The 20,298-nt window shown below is 40.8% G+C and overlaps 1 protein-coding gene across 3 annotated transcripts in view; it reads right to left on the minus strand.

The window, feature by feature from the left end:
- The window catches only part of SLC34A2 (solute carrier family 34 member 2), a 142,999-nt gene that overhangs the window by 93,527 nt on the left and 29,174 nt on the right, over window positions 1-20,298 (minus strand). For 2 of the 3 annotated variants that reach the window (XM_027820583.3, XM_027820579.3), the window contains 5 exons: window positions 19,752-19,872; window positions 18,743-18,910; window positions 17,221-17,337; window positions 17,012-17,136; window positions 6,302-7,940 (listed from right to left, as the gene is read on the minus strand). In XM_027820583.3, coding sequence (XP_027676384.1) covers window positions 7,359-7,940; window positions 17,012-17,136; window positions 17,221-17,337; window positions 18,743-18,910; window positions 19,752-19,872 — 1,113 coding nt within the window. In that variant the 3' untranslated portion in view covers window positions 6,302-7,358. Of the gene's footprint in view, window positions 1-6,301; window positions 7,941-17,011; window positions 17,137-17,220; window positions 17,338-18,742; window positions 18,911-19,751; window positions 19,873-20,298 lie in introns of those variants that run through there. The other variant, XM_043544564.1, reaches the window with a different exon arrangement.

The raw sequence follows: 20,298 nt of genomic DNA on the forward strand, positions 1-20,298 counted from the left end.
TGCTTACTTACAGTACCTATATGGAAATGTGGACTGAGATTTTCTTCTGGTCTCCTTATGCTCTTAAATGTCAGCCATGCCATCTGCAATATTCATATTTAGCCTTGCTTACACACCTACCAAATCATGTGGATTTGCTCTCAGTATTATTCATTAACCATTAATCTTTTGTAGTAACGTAGAGTCAAATTTTCTGCTTTATAAATTGGCCGAGCTGTATTGACTTCAGTGGTCCTATGTATTGTGCACATTTATTTTTACAAATATTCATTTCTTGCATGGTGCTTTACACATTTTTAATGTGAGTGTTCTGGGAGTTTTAAAATCCTATTCTAGCTGCACCTCTTACAGAAAACAGTGACCTTGACCTTGGGTCACTTCTTTGGCCTTGCCTTCTCTAATATAACGTTAGAGCTGACTGAAAAACAGAAGTTCCATTTCTCAGGAAATTTCAACTTATCAAAACCTGTTTTGGTTCTGAATTGGCATAAGTCAACATTTCAAAATTTTCTGTGGTACAGAAATTCTGAAAAAACGTCAATTCAGAAATGGCAAAACACACAGTTTCAATAATGGCAAAACAATACAAAATAGTAAATTATACATTTAAATTCATGTTTAATAATAAAAATATAAACTAATCAAACTGAGATGGCTGAAGTGAATCATTTCAACACTTCCCCATCAAAAATGTTGTCAAATGCTAATCCTGCCCATGAATGTTTTGATTTCAACACAACTGCATTTTCCAGAAAACTCTCCAGTCAAAATTTTTTTTGACCAGCTCTAATAAACACATAGAAAGCATGTATATTTAAAAACAAAAAAAGTCTTCCAAAACAAAACACTGCACTGCAAGCACTATTTCCCCCAGGGAAAGGATGAGAAAGAGAATGAATGAGAATGCAACAGATAGTCACGTTGCTTAATGCACTTCTGGAAAGTGCTCTGATACTACTGTGATGAGTGCAGTATAAGAACAGAACTAGATTAGACTAAAAACAGTCATTTAACTATTTCCTTCCATGGTTGCCAATATGGAAATCAAGGAGAGAAATTAAGTAGTGGAGTGTTTAACCCGCAGTAGTGATAGTAGTGTGTTTAATTTCCCCTAGATTTTAAAACGTACTCAGTTTAATGCTCTGTTCTAGATATGAATACATTGTCAGGACACACTGGAAACTGAAGAAAGGGAAGGTAAACCTCCCAAATAATCCTGGTGAGAAGAAGGGTCCACTTGAAAGTGACAGCAAAGGAGCCAAAAGCTCAGAGGTGAATGATGAACACTGTGGTCCAGATGCGGAGACAGATGAAAGAGGAGTACAGCAATGTGCAGAGATAAGAGCAGCAATGAGGAGTCCCTTGCTGAACTTCATTCTAAGAGTCTTTAGATCCCTCTGCAGCACCTGCCTGAAGTTAAGTGTTTACTTAAATGCTTTGCCAAAGTGAGGCTTCAGTGAACTTCCAGAACAGATTTGAAAATTGTTCACATAAGGTGGACAGCACAGGGATGGGCTTTACAAACCCCATGCTAAAGCAGAGACAAATACTGGGCCCCATACTGGCCCAGGGAGGCCTTTCCCCCTCAGGCACTGTTGAGCATGCTCCTGGGAGAATACCAGGATAAAGAGCGTCAGCAGCCCCAGGTGGGTGGCCATTTCCTGGAGGAGCACTGCCCTGCAGCAACAGGAGAGGAAAGTTCTCCTAGGTGAACCTATGAATCTCCCCCCACCTCCCCAGCTGCTCTCCAGGAGGGAGGAGGAACCGTGGGCTAGGATTTGAGCAGGCAACAGGCATCAGCCCTAGACTGTGTGGGTTTGGAAATAAAGACTAATGCCACTGTGCCCATGCCCCAGACTGAGATGCAGTGGTAGTAGGAAGTGGCCCAGGGGAAAGCGAGCAAGCAGGCTGGCCAAACTTAGGCCAGTGCATGCTGTTTAACTTTCAGGGCCCAGGGCATAGATCTGCTGCAGAGGGAGGACTCAGGTCCCCTTTCCCACCCCAGAGCTATGCCTGTAGCCTCAAGGAGGACAGGATGAGGGGTTACCATCAAAGGTCACTCCAGCTAACACCTCATCCAGTGGCCAGGGATACCTGGAACAGGCAGAAAGGCTTAGGGTTGCCAACTTTCTAAAACTGAACAAAACCGAACACCCTTGCCCCACCCCTCCTCCTCCTCTTCCCCGAGGCCCCGCCCCTACCGCACCCCTTCTGAGGCCCTGTTCCCCACTCACTACATCCCCCCTCCCTCTGTCGTTCATTCTCCCCCACCCTCACTCACTCACTTTCACCAGGCAGGGGCAGGGGATTGGGGTGCAGGAGGGGGTGAGGGCTCCAGCTGGGGTGCAGGCTCTGGGATGGGGTTGGCGATGAGAGGTTTGGGTGCAAGAGGGGGCTCATGGCTAGGGCAGGGGGTTGGGGTGCGGACTCTGGGGTGGGGTCAGGGATGAGGGGCTTGGGGTGCAGGAGGGGGCTCAGGGCTGGGACAAGGGGCTGGGGTGCAGGATGTGGGCTCCAGCCAGGCAGTGCTTACCTCAGGCATCTCCCAGTCGGCGGCACAATGGGGCTAAGGCAGGCTCCCTGACTGCCCTGGCTCTGTGCACTCATGGAACTGGTGGCATGTCCTTGGCCCTTTCATCTGGGGACCACAGGGGCTCTGCATGCTGCCCGCGTCCACAGGCTCCGCCCCCACAGCTCCCATTGGCTGCAGTTCCAGGCCAGTGGGAGCTGCAGCGCTGGCTCACTGGGTGGGGACAGCGCGCAAAGCCCCCTGGCTGCCCCTGCACCTAGAGAGCACAGAGACATGCTGGCCACTTCTGGGAGCTGTGCAGAGCCAGGGCAGGCAGGGAGCCTTCCCTAGCCATGCTGTGTTGCCTACTGGACTTTTAGCTGCCCAGTCAGCGGTGCTGATCAGAGCTGCCAGGGTCCCTTTTCGACCAGGTGTTCTGGTCAAAAACTTGACACCTGGCAACCCTAGAAAGGCTGGAGTTGGAGGCCCAGACTGCTAGGCCTGCTGACCAAACAAACCACCCCGTTACAGGCACTATCCATGTTTTCACTGATGTGCTTTAATTCATGAGGGACGGGGAGTCAGGCATAAGGCATGACGACAGCAAACTGAATTTCAATATTTCTAGTTTAATAGAGGAAGTTAAAAATTATAAGCCAAGTGTCTAAGCCGTCCACTGTTTTAATTTCTGAAAGAATACTGTTCATGTAGTGTTGCACATTTATCCATTTTCAAATAAGGAATGTTTCTGTGCTGGTATTTGAATTTGATAGAACGCTGTAATTTTGTAATTTACCAATTTTTAATTCTTAAATAGCTCTGGGTTCTTTTCACATTTTAAATTCCTTACACCATGTTCAATCTGAAAGAGCAAAACAGATATGCATGCCCAATTAAAAAGCCAAATCACTTAGGTCCTTAGCTGGGGAAAAAGAGAAGCCAGTGTTTCTTGAATACATTCTGTTCTGCATGTATCCCCCTTCACACAGTGCGGGGGAAAGGACAGCAGAGGCCCAACGCTCCATCAAGCATCAAGAGTGTTATGACAATCTTCCCTTTACTCTTCCATACCTACTTTTCACTATGGCTAGCCCGTAGAAACTTGCCAGAAAATCCCCATGCCCACATAAGCCAACTGCAAAGTACTTTACTTGGGAAGGAAAAATCAAATGCACAACTACAAACCAGGGAATAACTGGCTAGTGATAGTACTGATGAAAAAGGATCCGGGGCTTACCATAGTAGGATCATAAATTGAATATGAGTCAACAGTGTTGCAGTTGCAAAAAAAAAAAAAAAAAAAAAAAAGACTAATATAGTTCTGGGATGTATTAACAGGAGTGTCTTATGTAAGACAGAGGAAATAATTGTCCCACTCTACTTGGCACTGGAGAGGCCTCAGTTGGAGTAGTGTGTCCAATTCTGGGCACCACACTTTAAGAAAGAAGTGGACAAATTGGAGAGAGTCCAGAGCAACAAAAATGATAAAAGGTTTAGAAAACCTGACCTGTGGGGGAAGGTTAAAAAGAACTGGGCCTATTTAGTCCTGAGAATAGAAGACTGAGAGGGGTACTGGTTAACAGTATTCAAATACGTTGAGGCCTGTTATAAAGGGGATGGTGATCAATTGTTCTCCAGGTCCACTGAAAGTAGAACAAGAAGTACTAGGCTCAATCTGTAGCAAGAGAGCTCTAGGTTAGCTACTAGGGAAAACTTTCGAACTGTAAGGGTAGTTAAGATCTGGAACAGGCTTCCAAGGGAGGTTGTGGAATCCCCAGCATTAGATGTTTTTAAGAACAGGTTGCACAAACACCTGTCAGGGAAATTCTAGATTTAACTTGGCCCTGCCTCAGCACTGAGGGCTGGACTAGATGACCTCTCATGGTCCCTTCCAGCATGCCTCATACGCAGCATGTTCACTTCTATGAAAATCTGTGTTGGTGCACATTGCTGCTAAGATTTCCTTTGTTGTACCTATGCTGATGCACAACCCCATATCCTTTACACATTGCTGTTTCAAAGTAGAGCTCTTTGACTCAGAACTATTTTTCCATTGGCAACCACTGCATATAAGTAAATGTATATATTTTAAACATCTCTTTATTTTTTTATTCAATGCACTGCACTCTACCACAGCAAGATGAACACTCATGCCCAGGTTACAAAGCCAATGGTACAGAATCCCAAAAGGTTGTATAATTTCCTCTAATTTAAAAAAATGATTTTTAGAAACCTTGTGGCTCAACAGTTACTCTTCACAGAAAATTCATAACTGGTTAGAAAAATAGAATTCAACATCCTTCTGTATTATAGACATAATATGAAGATATTTAGTTACACTGTAATCTTTATTTTAAGAACTCACCTCCTGCATTAGCAGCAAATCACAATGTAACTTAAACAATGGAGCCACTAACATGGCTCCACAGTATGAAGTATACATAGTTACAAATACAATTTTTAAAAGCTATGTTATAAAATATACAGTGTGTCCTTTTTACATTATAGATAAACATTGCATAGTTTTCAAATATGGCATGTAAACAACTCAATCACATAAAGACATTTACGATATAACTTATGAAAATGCTGTACACTAGAACAATTATAAATTAAGTGTAAATAGCAATTATTAGAGTCTGGGAATGAATATGCTGGGACATGTGCTATCAGTTTTTAAGTAAATGTCTCCTCTGAAATCCATGAGTTCTGCTTAAAAATAAAGGCATATGACACAACGTATATGAAGAGTGAAGAAGGATAAACAAGAACTGAATGTAGGACAGGAGAATAGTTACAACAAAGGAGCCTAGAGCGCTCATATGCCTAAACATAATTCCTCCAGTTCCTTTGTAGCAACTGCTTTCCCTAACCTACCCCTGGTGTTTTGATAGAGGGCTTGTTTAAGCTTTTATTTAAAATAAAGAGCCACTCTGTTAACTGACTAAGGAAAAGCAAGAAACTTCTTCTATTTTAAAGTTAGTCAATCAAAAATCTGACAGAATTTCACAAGAATATCTAGATATTATTCTAATGAGTCAAAAAGCTGAGAGTAGGAAATGCACATAAGCCTATAAAGACATGTGAGAGCACATTAGAAATATCAGCGGCAGAATAGAGATCTTGTTCATCTGAGAAGAGTGGTTTAAAGACAACAAAGTTCAACAAACATTAACGTCAAGAAAACAGAAAAAGGAATAGGGGTGGCTGGTCCTAACTCTGAGCTCTCTATTGAGATCCAGAGAAGCAGAGTTAGGCCTACATTGAGTCCTTTTGAAAATCCTATCTGGGCTAATAGATACAAATCGCAACTATGCTTAGCATCTTGTCATTGGCTCACAGATACAGAAAAAATCAAAAGCTCAGCCTGAATAAAATTTAATATAGTATGAAAAAGCAGACTTTACACAACTTGTAAACATGTCAATTTAAAAATGTGAAGAACTTATTTTCACCCTCAAAATGTACATATTTACATAATAACTGAGTTCTGCCTATTAAATTACATAACATTAAGAAAATAGGAAACTTGTTTCAGAAGTAAATCTATTTTAGCAGCACTGAGTAGCTATGCTACAATGAAAGGGTCTTGTCAGCATTTCCATTATAAGTCTCATTTGTAACTCAGCTATAAAAACTAAAAATTAGCAGAGAGCCAGGGTTGTAATTTTTCCATCCCTCACAACTGTCAGCCTTCACACATTCCAACCCTCACCCACTGCATCTCCCATGATTTGGTCATTTTTAAATTACATAAAGCCAACAAAAGCGTACTGATTTTTGAAGGCTTTGCAGTACTCAGAATGGCTCATTCTGAAATGTTGCAGTTTGTCAGTCCATGATGTGGACTAGTCTTCACGGGCATTTACTAAAACATTAATACCCACAGAGAGTGAGGACAAGGGACTTCCCAGCATGTGCTGTATGATTACTTTACCTATGGATTTTTATTAGAGATTTGGATTCCTAATATGCACATGCATAATACCGACAGTACAAATTCACATCAGGCACTATGTTGATTCCAACTAAGTTGACTCAGGCCATGCTGTAAATGGTTACAGTTAACACACATTTTCTCTACAGTAGATGTTAAAAGATTTCTTTAAGAACGTGTGATCTTAGCATAAACCCCACAGTAGGCATAATGCTGAAGTCCAAATTTCCTTGGACTTTTATTGCTCTAAATCCAATCTTTACCACTATTTTAAAAGGCTGTTTTATGGTTTAGTAAAGAGGTTCCAGCAAGCCCTTCAGTAGGCACCCAATCCTTAATCAATTTATACTTTCAAAAGGCAAGTGCACCAGCAATTTAAAATTGTTACATGTTAGCCTTTAGCTAGAAGTCACAAAATACAGCATCTCAGCTCTCTAACGTTACAGGAAATGAATATATGAAAACATTTTCATTCTTCTGATTTTTTGCCTCTTCCAGAAACTTTGTGGGATCATCGGGTGAGTGTGGTAAATATCCCTGTAATTTGGAGAAAATGTTCTGCACATTCCAGAGTGGTTTTTTTAAGTTCATATCTCTCAACTCATTGGAGCCATTCTGCTAATGGGACTGCATAGCAATGTTTATTTGTTTGGTACTGCTGACCTTGAATTAATGTATCATATAGTAGTAGATCCTCCAGATAAAAATCCAGCCTTAGCTTTTTACCTGATCTTAGACTTTCTGAGAACCCTGTAGAATTTGTTCTACTGCATTCCTTGATGAGTAGTATACCACTGGATACAAGAACCTAACAGAGTTTTCATTCATTCCTCAGTATACTGCCCAGTATACTGATTTTCAAGAGATTGATTGTCTTATACTGTATCTTTTCTATTACAGATTGATCCCCTCCTAGAATGCTGTGTTGTCTGAGTAGGTTTTCTCATCACCAGCTGCTGGTTCTGTCTTTGTAACACAATTTTCTTCATCAGCCAATTCAACTGTGTTATCGTAAACTGCCATAGCCTTTCCCTGCTTGTCTCTGGCCAGCTCATCTTCCGTCTTGTCTTTGCAGCATTTGCAGCACTTGTTGCAGAAGCAGTATCTCCCACAGAAGGAGAGTGCAGAAATTATCACATTATCCCATGGCTTCAAGGAGTGTAACCACCTGGGAAGGAAATCCCAGTTTTGGAGCTTTGTAGGCAGTATATTTGGCCGTTTGGACTGCAGAACATTAATCACAATCACCACAATCAAAGCGAGTAGGATGGGACCACAAACACCCAGAAGGACCTGCCAGCCAGCTACCGACAAACCAAACACAGCCAATGGGATCAGGAAGAAGCAGAGGATGAGATAAAAAACAGCAAACCATCTGTACTTGGCTGTTATGTTCCCCAAGCTCTTTGCGAGGCGGATTGGTACCCGGGTGAAAGGTATTGGGTACCACAGAATAATCCCGGAAATATTGAAAAAAAAGTGACACAAAGCAATCTGAAAGCAAGCATATTTTGAACAGTTAGTTAGAGTGCCTTTAAATACTGTGTCCCAAATATCAACAAACCTGTGATCTTCCTCAGAGTCTGTGTTCTGTCTTCCCTTGCTCCCCTCTTACTCTATTATCACACTTAGAGTTATGATTAGATTTAGGTTGTAAGGTCTTGTCTATGTTCTGGGAAGCACTATGCACACTGTGGGTACTACATAATTAATAATAATGATTAAAAATCAAGATAATGTTTGGAAAATATCCAGACTTCTGTGTGTTTTTGATGAGTCATCAACATAAGACAACTAAGTTACATCTGACTTGGCCTAAGGGTCTAATTCCTTACTCTCACACCACCAAAATTCCCAGTGAAATCAGGGCGCCTACAACAAGAGTATGGGGTCAGGTCATTACAAGTGTACAATGGACAGCACATCCACATGCAGAATGAAACACAGAGCTGGTCAGAGAAGCTCTGGGAGAACCAGATTCTTTGGAATATGTGGTTCCATCAGCATCAAAATGCTTAATGAAACGGGGTCCATTTTGCCAGAATATCATTGCGGGGAGGGGGAGAAAGGTTTCAACAAATGTCCCATTTTGACATTTTTGGAACAAAACATTTTGATTTTTTGCTTTCAAACTACTTTTCATATCTAATGTTTTTTTTTACTTCAATAAAAAATGCAAAAAGTTAAAATCAAAAAGAAACATTTCAAATGACCCAATATATTATTTTTCATTTCCCACTGTGGAGAATTTGGAAATTTTGGGTGTTTGCTCCAATTTGGAACAAAGCCAAAACTCAATATCTCGAAATCCTTCACAAAACAGAACTTTCATCCTCCACGCAGCTCTGCTGAGTAGTTCTACCATGCAGCCCTTCACCCCAGTGCTGCATGCTGGGGACAAAGCCAGCCAACTCAAACAACAAGCAATTTCTTTTTCAACTAAAAAAGATACAAGTACAAATCAATGAGAAGGGCACACAAACCTAATGTGTATTTTAATGTAAAAAATGTGTGGCTTATAAGGAAATAAGGTGCTGCCTTTAGACTCCGGCAGTCTAATAAGTCAATTAGGACAAATGCAAAGTCCTCCACTTAGGAAAGAACAATCAGTTGCACACATACAAAATGGGAAATGACTGCCTCGGAAGGAAAACTGCAGAAAGGGATATGGGGGTCATCGTGGATCACAAGTTAAATATGAGTCAACAGTGTAACGCTGTTGCAAAAAAAGCAAACATCCTTCTGGGATGTATTAGCAGGAGTATTGTAAGCAAGACCCAAGAAGTAATTATTCCGCTCTACTCCGTGCTGATTAGGCCTCAGCTGGAGTATTGTGTCCAGTTCTGGGCACCACATTTCAGCAAAGATGTGGACAAATTGGAGAAAGTCCCGAGAAGAGCAACAAAAATGATTCAAGGTCTAGAAAACATGACCTACGGCGGAAGATTGAAAAAATTGGGTTTGTTTAGTCTGGAGAAGAGAAGACTGAGAGGGGACATGATAACAGTTTTCAAGTACCTAAAAGGTTGCTATAAGGAGGAGGGAGAAAAATTGTTCCTCTTAACCTCTGAGGGTAAGACAAGAAGCAACGGGCTTAAATTGCAGCAAGGGCGGTTTAGGTTGGACATTAGGAAAAACTTCCTAAAATACAAAGGTTAAAGAAATTCTTGAGTGAACAATTAGCAGCAGGTTTTGTGGGAGTGTGGTCCGAGAGGAGGCAATTTTGTGGTCTGGAGATGTAGTCTTGATTTTTGAATATTTTGTTCCAGGCTTGTGGCGTGAGCCAGTGCTCATTCATATCCCTTAACAAAGGGATGGTGATGATCTAGTGGGCAAGGTTTAAAAGTCAGTCACTAGCTAACATTGGTAGAGCCCTGTGCAGATACAAAATTTATATCCCCAGATGTGGATATCCACGGATATAAAGCGGATATCCGCAGAGCTGCAGAGCTCTACCAGGAACTGCAGCAGCAAAAGCAGTAGCATGCCAGGCCGCCGCTCACAGGAGCCAGTGCCCAGCCCCAGCAACTCCTCCAGCATGGCTGTACCACCCCCAACCCTGCCCTTTGGGGTGGGCACCAGGCTCCCCAGCAGCTGTTCCTGGTCATGCTAGTGTGTGCTAGAGGCTCACACACTTCCAAACAGGAGTCCCTTCCACACAGCAGTATGCGTCTCTATAGATATCCATCCCCAGATATAAATGGAATGGATCAAGGACAATTATGCTCAGCTCAGTAAGACACTTAATGAAGTGGAAACTCAGGTGATCTTCAGTGGAATACTTCCAGTCCCTAGAGAAGGCGAGTGAAGGCATGAAAAATAATGAAGATCAGCAGATGGCTCAAGGATTGGTATTATGAGGAAATTTGGGGATGACTGACCAGTAAGAGGCATTCACATAAAGAAGACTCTTCTTGACTGATGAAATCCCCTTGAGTCCTGGGATATTAACATTCTGAGATCAAAACTGGCATGACTGATAAGAAGGGGTTTCAACTAGGAGATAAGGAGAGAAGATTGGAAGATACTCATTCAATCTCCACGCCTGGTTTCAATACACAGGATGAGGAAAATCAGCTAAATGAAGATATAGTCAGGGTTAAAGGAACACTAGAAAGTAAGAGTAGGGACAGCGAGGAGAAAGAAAGTACAAATATTGATTGGAATAATAGTCAGGTAGAGGATACAGTTAGTTAAAGGACTATACCCAATCCAGCCAGAAAACTGGGTAAGGTCTGAAGAAAACAACTGAGATGCATCTACACAAATGCAATGAGTCTGGGTAACAAAATGGGAGGAACTGGCACTAGTGGTGCAAGAGGTCAAACTGAATATTATAGGGATTACAAAAACATGGTGGAATAGCACTCATCCCTGGAATACAGATATTGAAAGGTATGTGCTGTTTAGGAGAGAGAGAAATAAAGGTAAATGGAGGGGGGGGGGGAATGTACATAAATGATGCAGAAAACTGTAAAGGAATAAGTGACAATATGGATAAAACAAACTGGGTCAAAATCACTTTAAAAGAGGTTCTATTGGGATAGTTTTATGGGTCTGCAATAGACCCCTTGTTTCAGACTTGGTTATGGACAGCAATATATTGAATAATGTAAGAGATAAATATTACTAGGAATTGTGTCATAAAGGGAGACTTTCAGTTCCCAGGTATAGATTGGAGAATAAATGCTATTAATATTGGTAGGGCCCACTTATTGCTGGATGTGATAGACGACAGTTTTCTTCAAAAAATAGTTACTGAAATAACGTGAGGTGATGCAATTTTAGACTTGGTTTTGGTAAGCAGTGAGGACATCTTGGTCATAGTGTTGGTCATAGAAAATAACCTTGGATGGAGTGATCATGAGTTGATTCGGTTTAAACTAAATGGAAGGACAATCAAAACCAGGTAATCAGCTATGGTTTATGATTTCAAAAAGACAGTAAAGTAAGAAAATCCATTTATTCATGTCTGAATATCGGTGACATCATAGCAGAACTTTTAGAAGCCTTCATCATCCACTGCTGTCTTTGCACATTCAGAAACTGACCTTCCAGTGATCTGTCACATACCATGTATTCATCTCCTCACTGGTAGTTCCCTACTACGATGACCCTCCACTATTTCTTCCGCAACAACTTTTTCAAGGTTATTTCCATCTGTACGCCTAATGTGACCAAAGCACATGATTGTGCATCTGCTGATTTCCGACATCTCCAATAAACATTTCCAACATAGACATTCGTCAAAGGACAGACTTTGGGAAATTAAGGGAATTAGTTAGAGAAGTCAACTGGACTGAAGAGCTCAAGGACTTAAATGTGGAGGAAGTTTTTGTATTCTTTCAATCAAGTAGACAAAAACTATCTGCAATTTGCATCCCAAGCAAGGGGAAAAAAGCAAGGGAAAGGCTCCAGACACAACTGGATAAAAAACCACCTCAAAAAGCTTATTAGGAGTAAGCAGAGAGCCTACAGGGAATGGAAAAAAGGATTTATCAGCAAAGAAAACTATATTTTTGAGGTTAGAAAAATGTAGAGTAAAGTGTCAGTTGCTAAAAATCAAGTTGAATTAGCTCATCAAGAAAATTAAAATAAATAGTAAGAGGGTTTTTTAGTTATGAAAATAAAAGGAAGGATGAGGCTGGGCCACTATGCGGTGTGGAGGGGGCGGGGAGATTAAAATTCTAGGCATGGCCCAAAAACTAAATGAATATGTTGCCTCAGTTTTCAATAAGGATGATAATACAGAACAGGGACATGAAGGCAGTACGGCTGATGGAAATGAGCATATGGAATGGAGACTGTCACATTGCAGGTGAAAGAAAAACTTTAAGAGTTTAATGATCTAAAATTAGGGAGACAAGATAATTTCTATCCCAGAATACTGAAAAAACTGGCACATGAAATTGCTAGTCCAGTAGCAAAGATTTTTAATAAATCTATCTATTTGGCAGTAGTACCGTATGACTGGAGAATAGCTAGCATTGTTCCGATATTTAAGAAAGGGAAAATAAGTGATCCGGGAAATTACAGAGCTATTAGTCTGACCTATATGGTATGCAAGGTTTTAGAACAAACTGTGAAGGAAAGAATAATTATATTCATGGAGGTAAATGGAAAAGGGGATGTAATGCAACATGGGTTTACCAAAAATAAAGTGTGCCAGACTAACCTGATTTATTTCTTTGAGAAGAGGAACTGATTTTTTAGATAAGGGAAATGCAACAGATCTAATACACTTGGACATCAGTAAAGCATCTGACATGGTACCACATGGAAAATTATTAGTTAAATTAGAGAAGATGAAGATTAGTACAAGGAACTGGCTAAAGGGGAGAAGGCAATGGGTTGTGCTGAAAGGTGAAATATCAGACTGCAGAGAGGTTACTAGTGGAGTTCCTCAAGGATTGGTGTTCGGGCCAATATTATTTAATATTTTTATTAATGACTTTGGCACAAAAAGTAGGAGTATGCTAATAAAATTTGCTGTTGATACAAAGGTGGGAGGTATTGGCAATACAGAGGAGGATCTGAATATTATGCAGGAAAACCTTGAAGACTGGGGTGATAGAAGTGGGATGGAATTCAATAGTACAAAGTGCAAGGTAGGGTCCAATAATAAGAATTTCTGTTATAAATTCAGAGCTTATCAGTTAGAAGCAACAGAGACTAAGTGTATTGGTTGATCACAGGATAACTATGAGCCACCACCATGTATGTGGCTGCGAAAAAGGCAGGTGCAATCCTAGGATGTATTAGGCAAGACTTTTCCAGTAGAGATAGAGAAGTATTAATGTCATTGTACAAGTACTGGTAAAAACTCATCTGGAATACTGTGTAAAACTCTGGTCACCCATGTTCAAGAAAAATTAATTCAAACTGGAACAGGTGCAGAGAAGAGCTACTAGGATGACTGGAATATGGAGGGTCTATTTTATGAGAGGAGAATGGAAGAGCTTGTCTTGCGTGGCCTAGCAAAATGAAGTCTGAGAGGACGTAAACACTAGGGAGGGTGAAGAGCTATTAAGTTTAAAGGACAGTGCTGGCACAAGAACATATCGGTATAAGCTGGCCACGAACAAATTAAGGCCAGAAATTTAAAGAAGGTTTCTAACCATCAAAGAGGTGAAGTTCTGAAACAACCTCGCAATAGGAGTTATGGAGCAAATAAGTTAATTAGTTTTGAGAGATGGATAAATTTATGAGTAGGATTGTATGATGGGGTTGCTCGTGATGGCGGGGGGCCAAACTCAACAGCCCTAGGGGTCCCTTCCAGTTTATGTCTTCCGTCGGTCACCTGAAGGGGTGACCCTGACGTATTCAGGGTTTTGTTTCTCCTTCCTCTGAAGCATCAGAGATGGGACACTGGACAGACGGTGCTTTAAGGTGGCACTGAGCATTCTCTCACTCAGGTGCTTGCTCACGTGCTCAGCCTCTAGCTGATTGCCATACGTGGGGTTGGGAAGGAATTTTTTCCAAAGTCAGAGTGTGACTTAGGGCGGGTTTCCTTTGCAGCATGGAGTGCAGTTAACTTGCTGGGATCATCTCAATATGTTTCACTCAATCAATCCCTACCATGGCAAGGGCTTCCGGCATTGGTACACCTCAGTCTCCCCCCTTCTCTGCCTGTGCCAGATAATAATTTAGTTTCTTGTGGGCTACAGAACTTTCATCTAATTTTGATTGTTGGGTTTAGCGTGGGGGTGTTGGGTGATGTTGGTGGCCTGTGATATACAGGAAGTCACACGACGAGGGCCAGGTCTACACTAAAAAGTTAAGTCAACCCAGTTGTGTCACTCAGGAGTGTGAAAAAGCCACACGTAAGTCAGCCTAACCGCCCCCTGTGGGCAGTGTTAGGTTGACAGAATAATTCTTCTGTTAACCAAATTAATACCCCTCAGGGAGGTAGATTAACTACAGCAATGGGAGAAACCCTCCCATTGCCACTGCAAGTGTGTATGCTGCAGTGCTACAGCTGCTGTAGAGGTTTAAGAGTGACATAGCCTAGATGATCTGGTGGTCCCTTCTGGCCTTAAACCCTACGACCTGCTTTCTAAAGCCTCAAGAAGGGGCTTGGGCAAAATAAGACCAGTGTCTGCTGACCAAATCGGTAGATCCCTGCCCTTATCTTATTTCCCTTCAGTAATTGTTATTTGATTAAAACTAACACTTAAACTAGGGCTGTAGATTAATCACAGTTAACTCACGCAATTAACTAAAAAAATTAATTGCGATTAATCAGTTTTAATTGTACTGTTAAACAATAGAATACCAATTGAAATGTATTAAATATTTTGGATGTTTTTCTACATTTTCATATAGTATTCTGTGTTGTAATTGAAATCAAAGTGTATATTGTTTATTACAAGTATTTGCACTGTAAAAATGATAAACAAAAGAAATAGTATTTTTCAATTCACCTCATACAAGCACTGTAGTGCAATCTCTTTGTCGTGAAAGTGCAACTTACAAATGTAGATTTTTTTTTGTTACATAACTTCACTCAAAAACAAAAAAATGTAAAACTTCAGAGCCTACAAGTCCACTCAGTCCTACTTCTTGTTTGTTTATGTTTGCAAAAGATAATGCTGTCCACTTCTTGTTTACTATGTCACCTGAAAGTGAGAACAGGCATTTTCATGGCACTGTTGTAGCCGGTGTCAAAAGATATTTACATGCCAGATATGCTAAACATTCATATGTCCTTTCATGTTTCAGCCACCTTTCCAGAGGACATGCTTCCATGCTGATGACGGTCGTTAAAAAAAAATGTATTAATTAAATTTGTGGCTGAACTCCGCAGGGGAGAATTGTATGTCCCCTTTTCTATTTTACCTGCATTCTGCCACATATTTCATGTTATAGCAGTCTCCCATGATCACCCAGCACATGTTGTTCATTTTAAGAACACTTTCACAGCAGATTTGACAAAACGCAAAGATAGCTACAGCACTCGATCCAAGGTTTAAGAATCTGAAGTGCCTTCCAAAATCTGAGCGGGACGAAGTGTGGAGCATGCTTTCAGAAGTCTTAAAAGAGCAACACTCTGATGCAGAAACTACAGAACCTGAACCACAAAAAAGAAAATCAACCTTCTGCTGGTGGCATTTGACTTAGATAATGAAAAAGAACATGCGTCGCTCCACACTGCTTTGGATTGTTACCGAGCAGAAACCGTCATCAGCATGGATACATGTCCCCTGGAATGGTGGTTGAAGCATGAAGGGACATATGAATCTTTAGCACATCTGGCACGTAAATATCTTGCGAAGCTGGCTATCACAGTGCCATGAGAATGCTTATTCTCACTTTCAGGTGACATTATAAACAAGAAGCGGGCAGCATTATCTTCTGAAAATGTATATAAACTTGTCTGAGCGATTGGCTGAACAAGAAGTAGGACTGAGTGGATTTGCAGGCTCTAAAATTTTACATTGTTTTATTTTTGAATGCAGTTTTTTTATACATAATTCTACATTTGTAAATTCAACTTTCATGATAAAGAGATTGCCCTACAGTACTTGTATTAGGTGAATTGAAAAATACTATTTCTTTTGGTTTTTTTACAGTGCAAATACTTGTAATTAATTATACATACAAAGTGAGCACTGTACACTTTGTATTCTGTGTTGTAGTTGAAATCAATATATTTGAAAATGTAAGAAACTTCCAAAAATATTTAAATAAATGGTATTCTATTATTGTTTACCAGTGCAATTAATCGTGAGATTAATCACAATTAATTTTTTTAATTGCACCATTAATTGCGATTATTTTTTTAATATCTTGACAGCCCTAATTCAAACACATGGTTTTGTTTTTTAAAGGCTGTCATAAAATGATTAATTAACATGAGATCAACTTAACTGGATTTAGCCCAACTTGAGATTGCCGCTGCTTAATCTTGTGTGGAGGTAATAAAATGACTACTGTGGTTATTTCCGTGTTTTATATGTATGTCAATAACCCAATCAGTTTATTAGAGTTATTGAAATGCATTGATACTGGTTATAGAGAAGACCTCATTACCATTTTCCCCCTTGATGTAGAAAGGTAAATTCAGACATCACCATATACCTGGAAAGTCATTTACCATTTTAAAATATAGGTTTCCAAACCTAGGCTCCTAAAATCAGCGGTGTGCTTTTCACAAGGGCTGAGCCAACAATGAAGTCAATGGGAGCTATGTGGTGTTCTGCATTTTTGAAAATAGGCCATCAGTGTAGATGTCTACATTCTGACTTCGGGAACCTAACTTCAGACTTTCATTTCTGAAAATCTATAAACAGAATCAAGACAATCTCAGGAAAGCCATTATATAACAGAATTCTGTGAACATTTAATGTACCTTTTTACTCTGGCCTCAGTATGAGAGACTGATGAGTGACCTTTAATAACCTGAAGAGCTCAGGTTTGAAAGGCCATAGTCTTGTACTAGTATGGGATATTTGTACACCAGCATCATTAGAGGTAAATCCTCCTTATACCTTAATCCTCCTTATTCTGGCAAAATTCTCACGGACTTCAATCTGTAAGTAACAATAAGCATGATTTATACTGACCTGTAATGAATATCTTAATGTACTGCCTGGACTTGCTAAAGCAGCAAGTATAGCCGTCGTGGTCGTACCAATGTTAGACCCCAACGTAAGGGGGTAAGCTCGCTCGATGCTTACAACACCAATACCTAGAAGAAGAAAATAGGACTGAATATTTTGGACTGAAAAACATAAAATATGAGGCTTTCGAAATAAAAGACCAAAGAACTTACCAACAAGTGGCGTAATAGCAGATGTGAAAACAGAACTGCTTTGAACAATGAACGTCATACCAGCTCCAACAAGCATTGCCAGGTATCCGGTTACCCAAGAAAAAGGATATGGGAAATCTGAAAAATAAAAAAGGGAGGGCACGACTTTTAGATTCACAAAATATTTGATGCTATATGTAATACAGATGTGAAAATATTATTATTATTTATTATTTATTAGATATTAAAGCTATTTGGGGCAAGGACCATTTTTTGTTCTATGTTAGTACAGCACCTAGGACAGCAAAGCCGTGGTCTTTGACTAGGGCTCCTAGGTGCTACCACAGTGCATATAATAATAGAAGCATTTAAATGGAGATCAACACAACATATAGGTGCCTTTCAAGTTATAAACTGAAACAACAAGGCCTACGGTTTCCAAATTTCAGTTGCCTCAATTTTGGCAGCTTTTCAAAAAGCACTGAGAACCCATCCTGTGAAAAATCAGGTCTCTTTAATGTGTCTCAAGTTGGGAACCCAAAAATCACTAATAACTTTCGAAAATATAGGCCTAAAGACCCTAATTAGAGAGATGATGCACCATGTTTCCCTGAAGCCTGCAGCTTTGCCAGTCAACTAAGAAATCAGGACTTCATCAGTTGTGAAGAGGTGAAATAAGAAACCCAGGAAACTGACCAGTTCCAAATTAGATGTAAACATGGGAACTGACTAATTTTTTTCCTGAGCTACTGGTGCCTTGTGCCCCAGAGGAAGGAAGGGCCAGCAGCAAGTCCTGTTTGTTTAACCTTCTCCGCATGCAGAGCACCATCTCTTCTTCCTCACTCAGACCTCTTTCAGGGCTGTGTCCCACTGCTAGTGGGACCCACCCCGCTCCTCAGTCTAGAAAGCAAAAGGGGATGATGGCAAAAGCTGCACCTGGGCGAATGTCCTAGCGCAAAGTGACTCCGTGCTAGAAATGCAGCTGGCTTTTTAATGAGACAGGTGGTCATAGGGATTGAAGCTGGCTGCTCAGTCAGGAGAGAGGGTGGCTCTTTTGGCTGTCATACCTCACTTAAGAAAGGGCTAGAGGGGTGTAGCAGGGCAAGGGAAGGAATGGTAGGAACTGGGGAGGGAAGGGAAAGCACCAAAAAAATTGTCCCTTTTTTCAACTAGCTCTAGCAGTAACATGAGGTGCAGGCCCCATGCCAGAGCAAGTAGTCAGCACTTCCGTGGTATTTACTGAGGATATATATCTACTAACCCCTAGGATTCTAACAGCTAATGATTATACAGTACATCAAAAACAGAGTCTGGACTTTGGTTTCTACAGCTTAATCAGCCACACTTCACAAGTGAAACATTCACTCACCAATTTAGAAAAAGAAACAAAAGAAACACACTGACAAGATGAAATATTATTCTAGAATTTCAGCTTCATATTGCTTTACTCATGCCATCACTTTGGATCGGCCAGTGCAAAGCGTCAGTACAGATGCTTATTGCCACAGTTATTCATAGTTACACAGAAACAACACATAGTTACCGGTATTGAGCGTCTTCTTGATAACTGAGGCCACTTGTCCTTTTAGCACAGAATTCAGTAACTTAACTATCAGCACCAAACAGATGCACAAAATTATCAAAGACCCTGCAAGCAGGATGAGACCGACAGCAAGATCAGCAAGATTTGTTCCTGCAAAGAGATGCTGGCCTAAAAAGGAAAAAGAAAGTCAAAGTCAGACTAGCCAGAATTTTATTTCTGTCACTAGTCCATACGGCCATTCTTCCATAAATAGGCATGATGGCATCAATGTCAAAGGTAGCAAAGGTTTCAGAGTAACAGCCGTGTTAGTCTGTATTTGCAAAAAGAAAAGGAGTACTTGTGGCACCTTAGAGACTAACCAATTTATTTGAGCATAAGCTTTCGTGAGCTACAGTTCACTTCATCGGCTGCATGGTAGCAAAAAATCCTTACCTCACTGGCTGCCCAGTATGGGTGTTTTAGGGGTGGGGGGGTGCGGATCTTCTATGGACAGGGCTATAAGATATACAGCATCCCCACACAAAAGGGCAGACAGAGACAGAAACATGCCCATGCATGGGTGGAGTATCTCCAGGCAACTTTGCGCAAGGGAGCGGTATGCAAAGGCAGGAGCAAATCTTAGTGTGTTCTCCATGGCAGGATGAGTGTGTCACCCCTTCTCTGCCAACTGGTACTCATATGCCAATGAAGATGATCAATCAAAATATCCAAGAAATCAGTCTTGTAAAATAACCATAGGACCCTGTCACTGGACTAGTAAGGGGTGACATGACATGGAAGACCTTCCGTGCTGATTTTAGGGCTCCTGGCAAGAGAGCTACGTGGGGTCTGAATGATGCGATGCTACCAAAAGTAAATTGGTCAATAACTCCAGAGGAGCTGGTCTGAATGTATGCAGCAGTCAAACTTCATTTTGCTTGTATCCCTTTATAATGATCTGTTGTTCACTTCACACAAAATAAGTGTATCTGAAACCCATAACTTACAAATAAATGGTATTTCTACTTACATTTTTCAATATTTTCTGTGTCAGACACATTTTTAATGGTCCATGTCAAGTTTCTGTCAGTCCAGCAAAGGTCAGGGGATGTACAGTTTTCTGAGGCCGGAATGGTGACATTCTGCATAGTCTAGATATTGCCATGCAAAACAGACAATTTAATCCTTTGCATTAAAAACTAACATGCATGGGTTTTCAAGAACTGCAACAAAGCATTCCTATAATAAATTAAGAGCGGTGAACAGGGCTAAGCTCAGTCTGTAAGTAATGGCATCCCACGAAGGAAGAGGCAGACTTGCTTGTATTTTGAAAAAAGGCTGAAACTTTATTCAAGTTAATTAAAGTAATATGGTGGGTGGGAGGGCTGTGGAATTCCTTGACAATCCCTACCCATCTCACTGTTTCCTTGAACCAAAGAAACTTATCTCCGCTGAGGTCCTTAATTGAAATTAGTGGAGGCAGTACTGCCTAGTGGGTAGAGCATTTGACTAGGACTCAGGACACCTGGTTCTACTGCCAGCTCTTCTTGTTGGGTGACCTTGGGCAAGTCACTGCA

This window comes from Chelonia mydas, chromosome 4 (genome assembly GCF_015237465.2).
Source record: "Chelonia mydas isolate rCheMyd1 chromosome 4, rCheMyd1.pri.v2, whole genome shotgun sequence".
Lineage (NCBI taxonomy): Eukaryota > Metazoa > Chordata > Testudines > Cheloniidae > Chelonia > Chelonia mydas.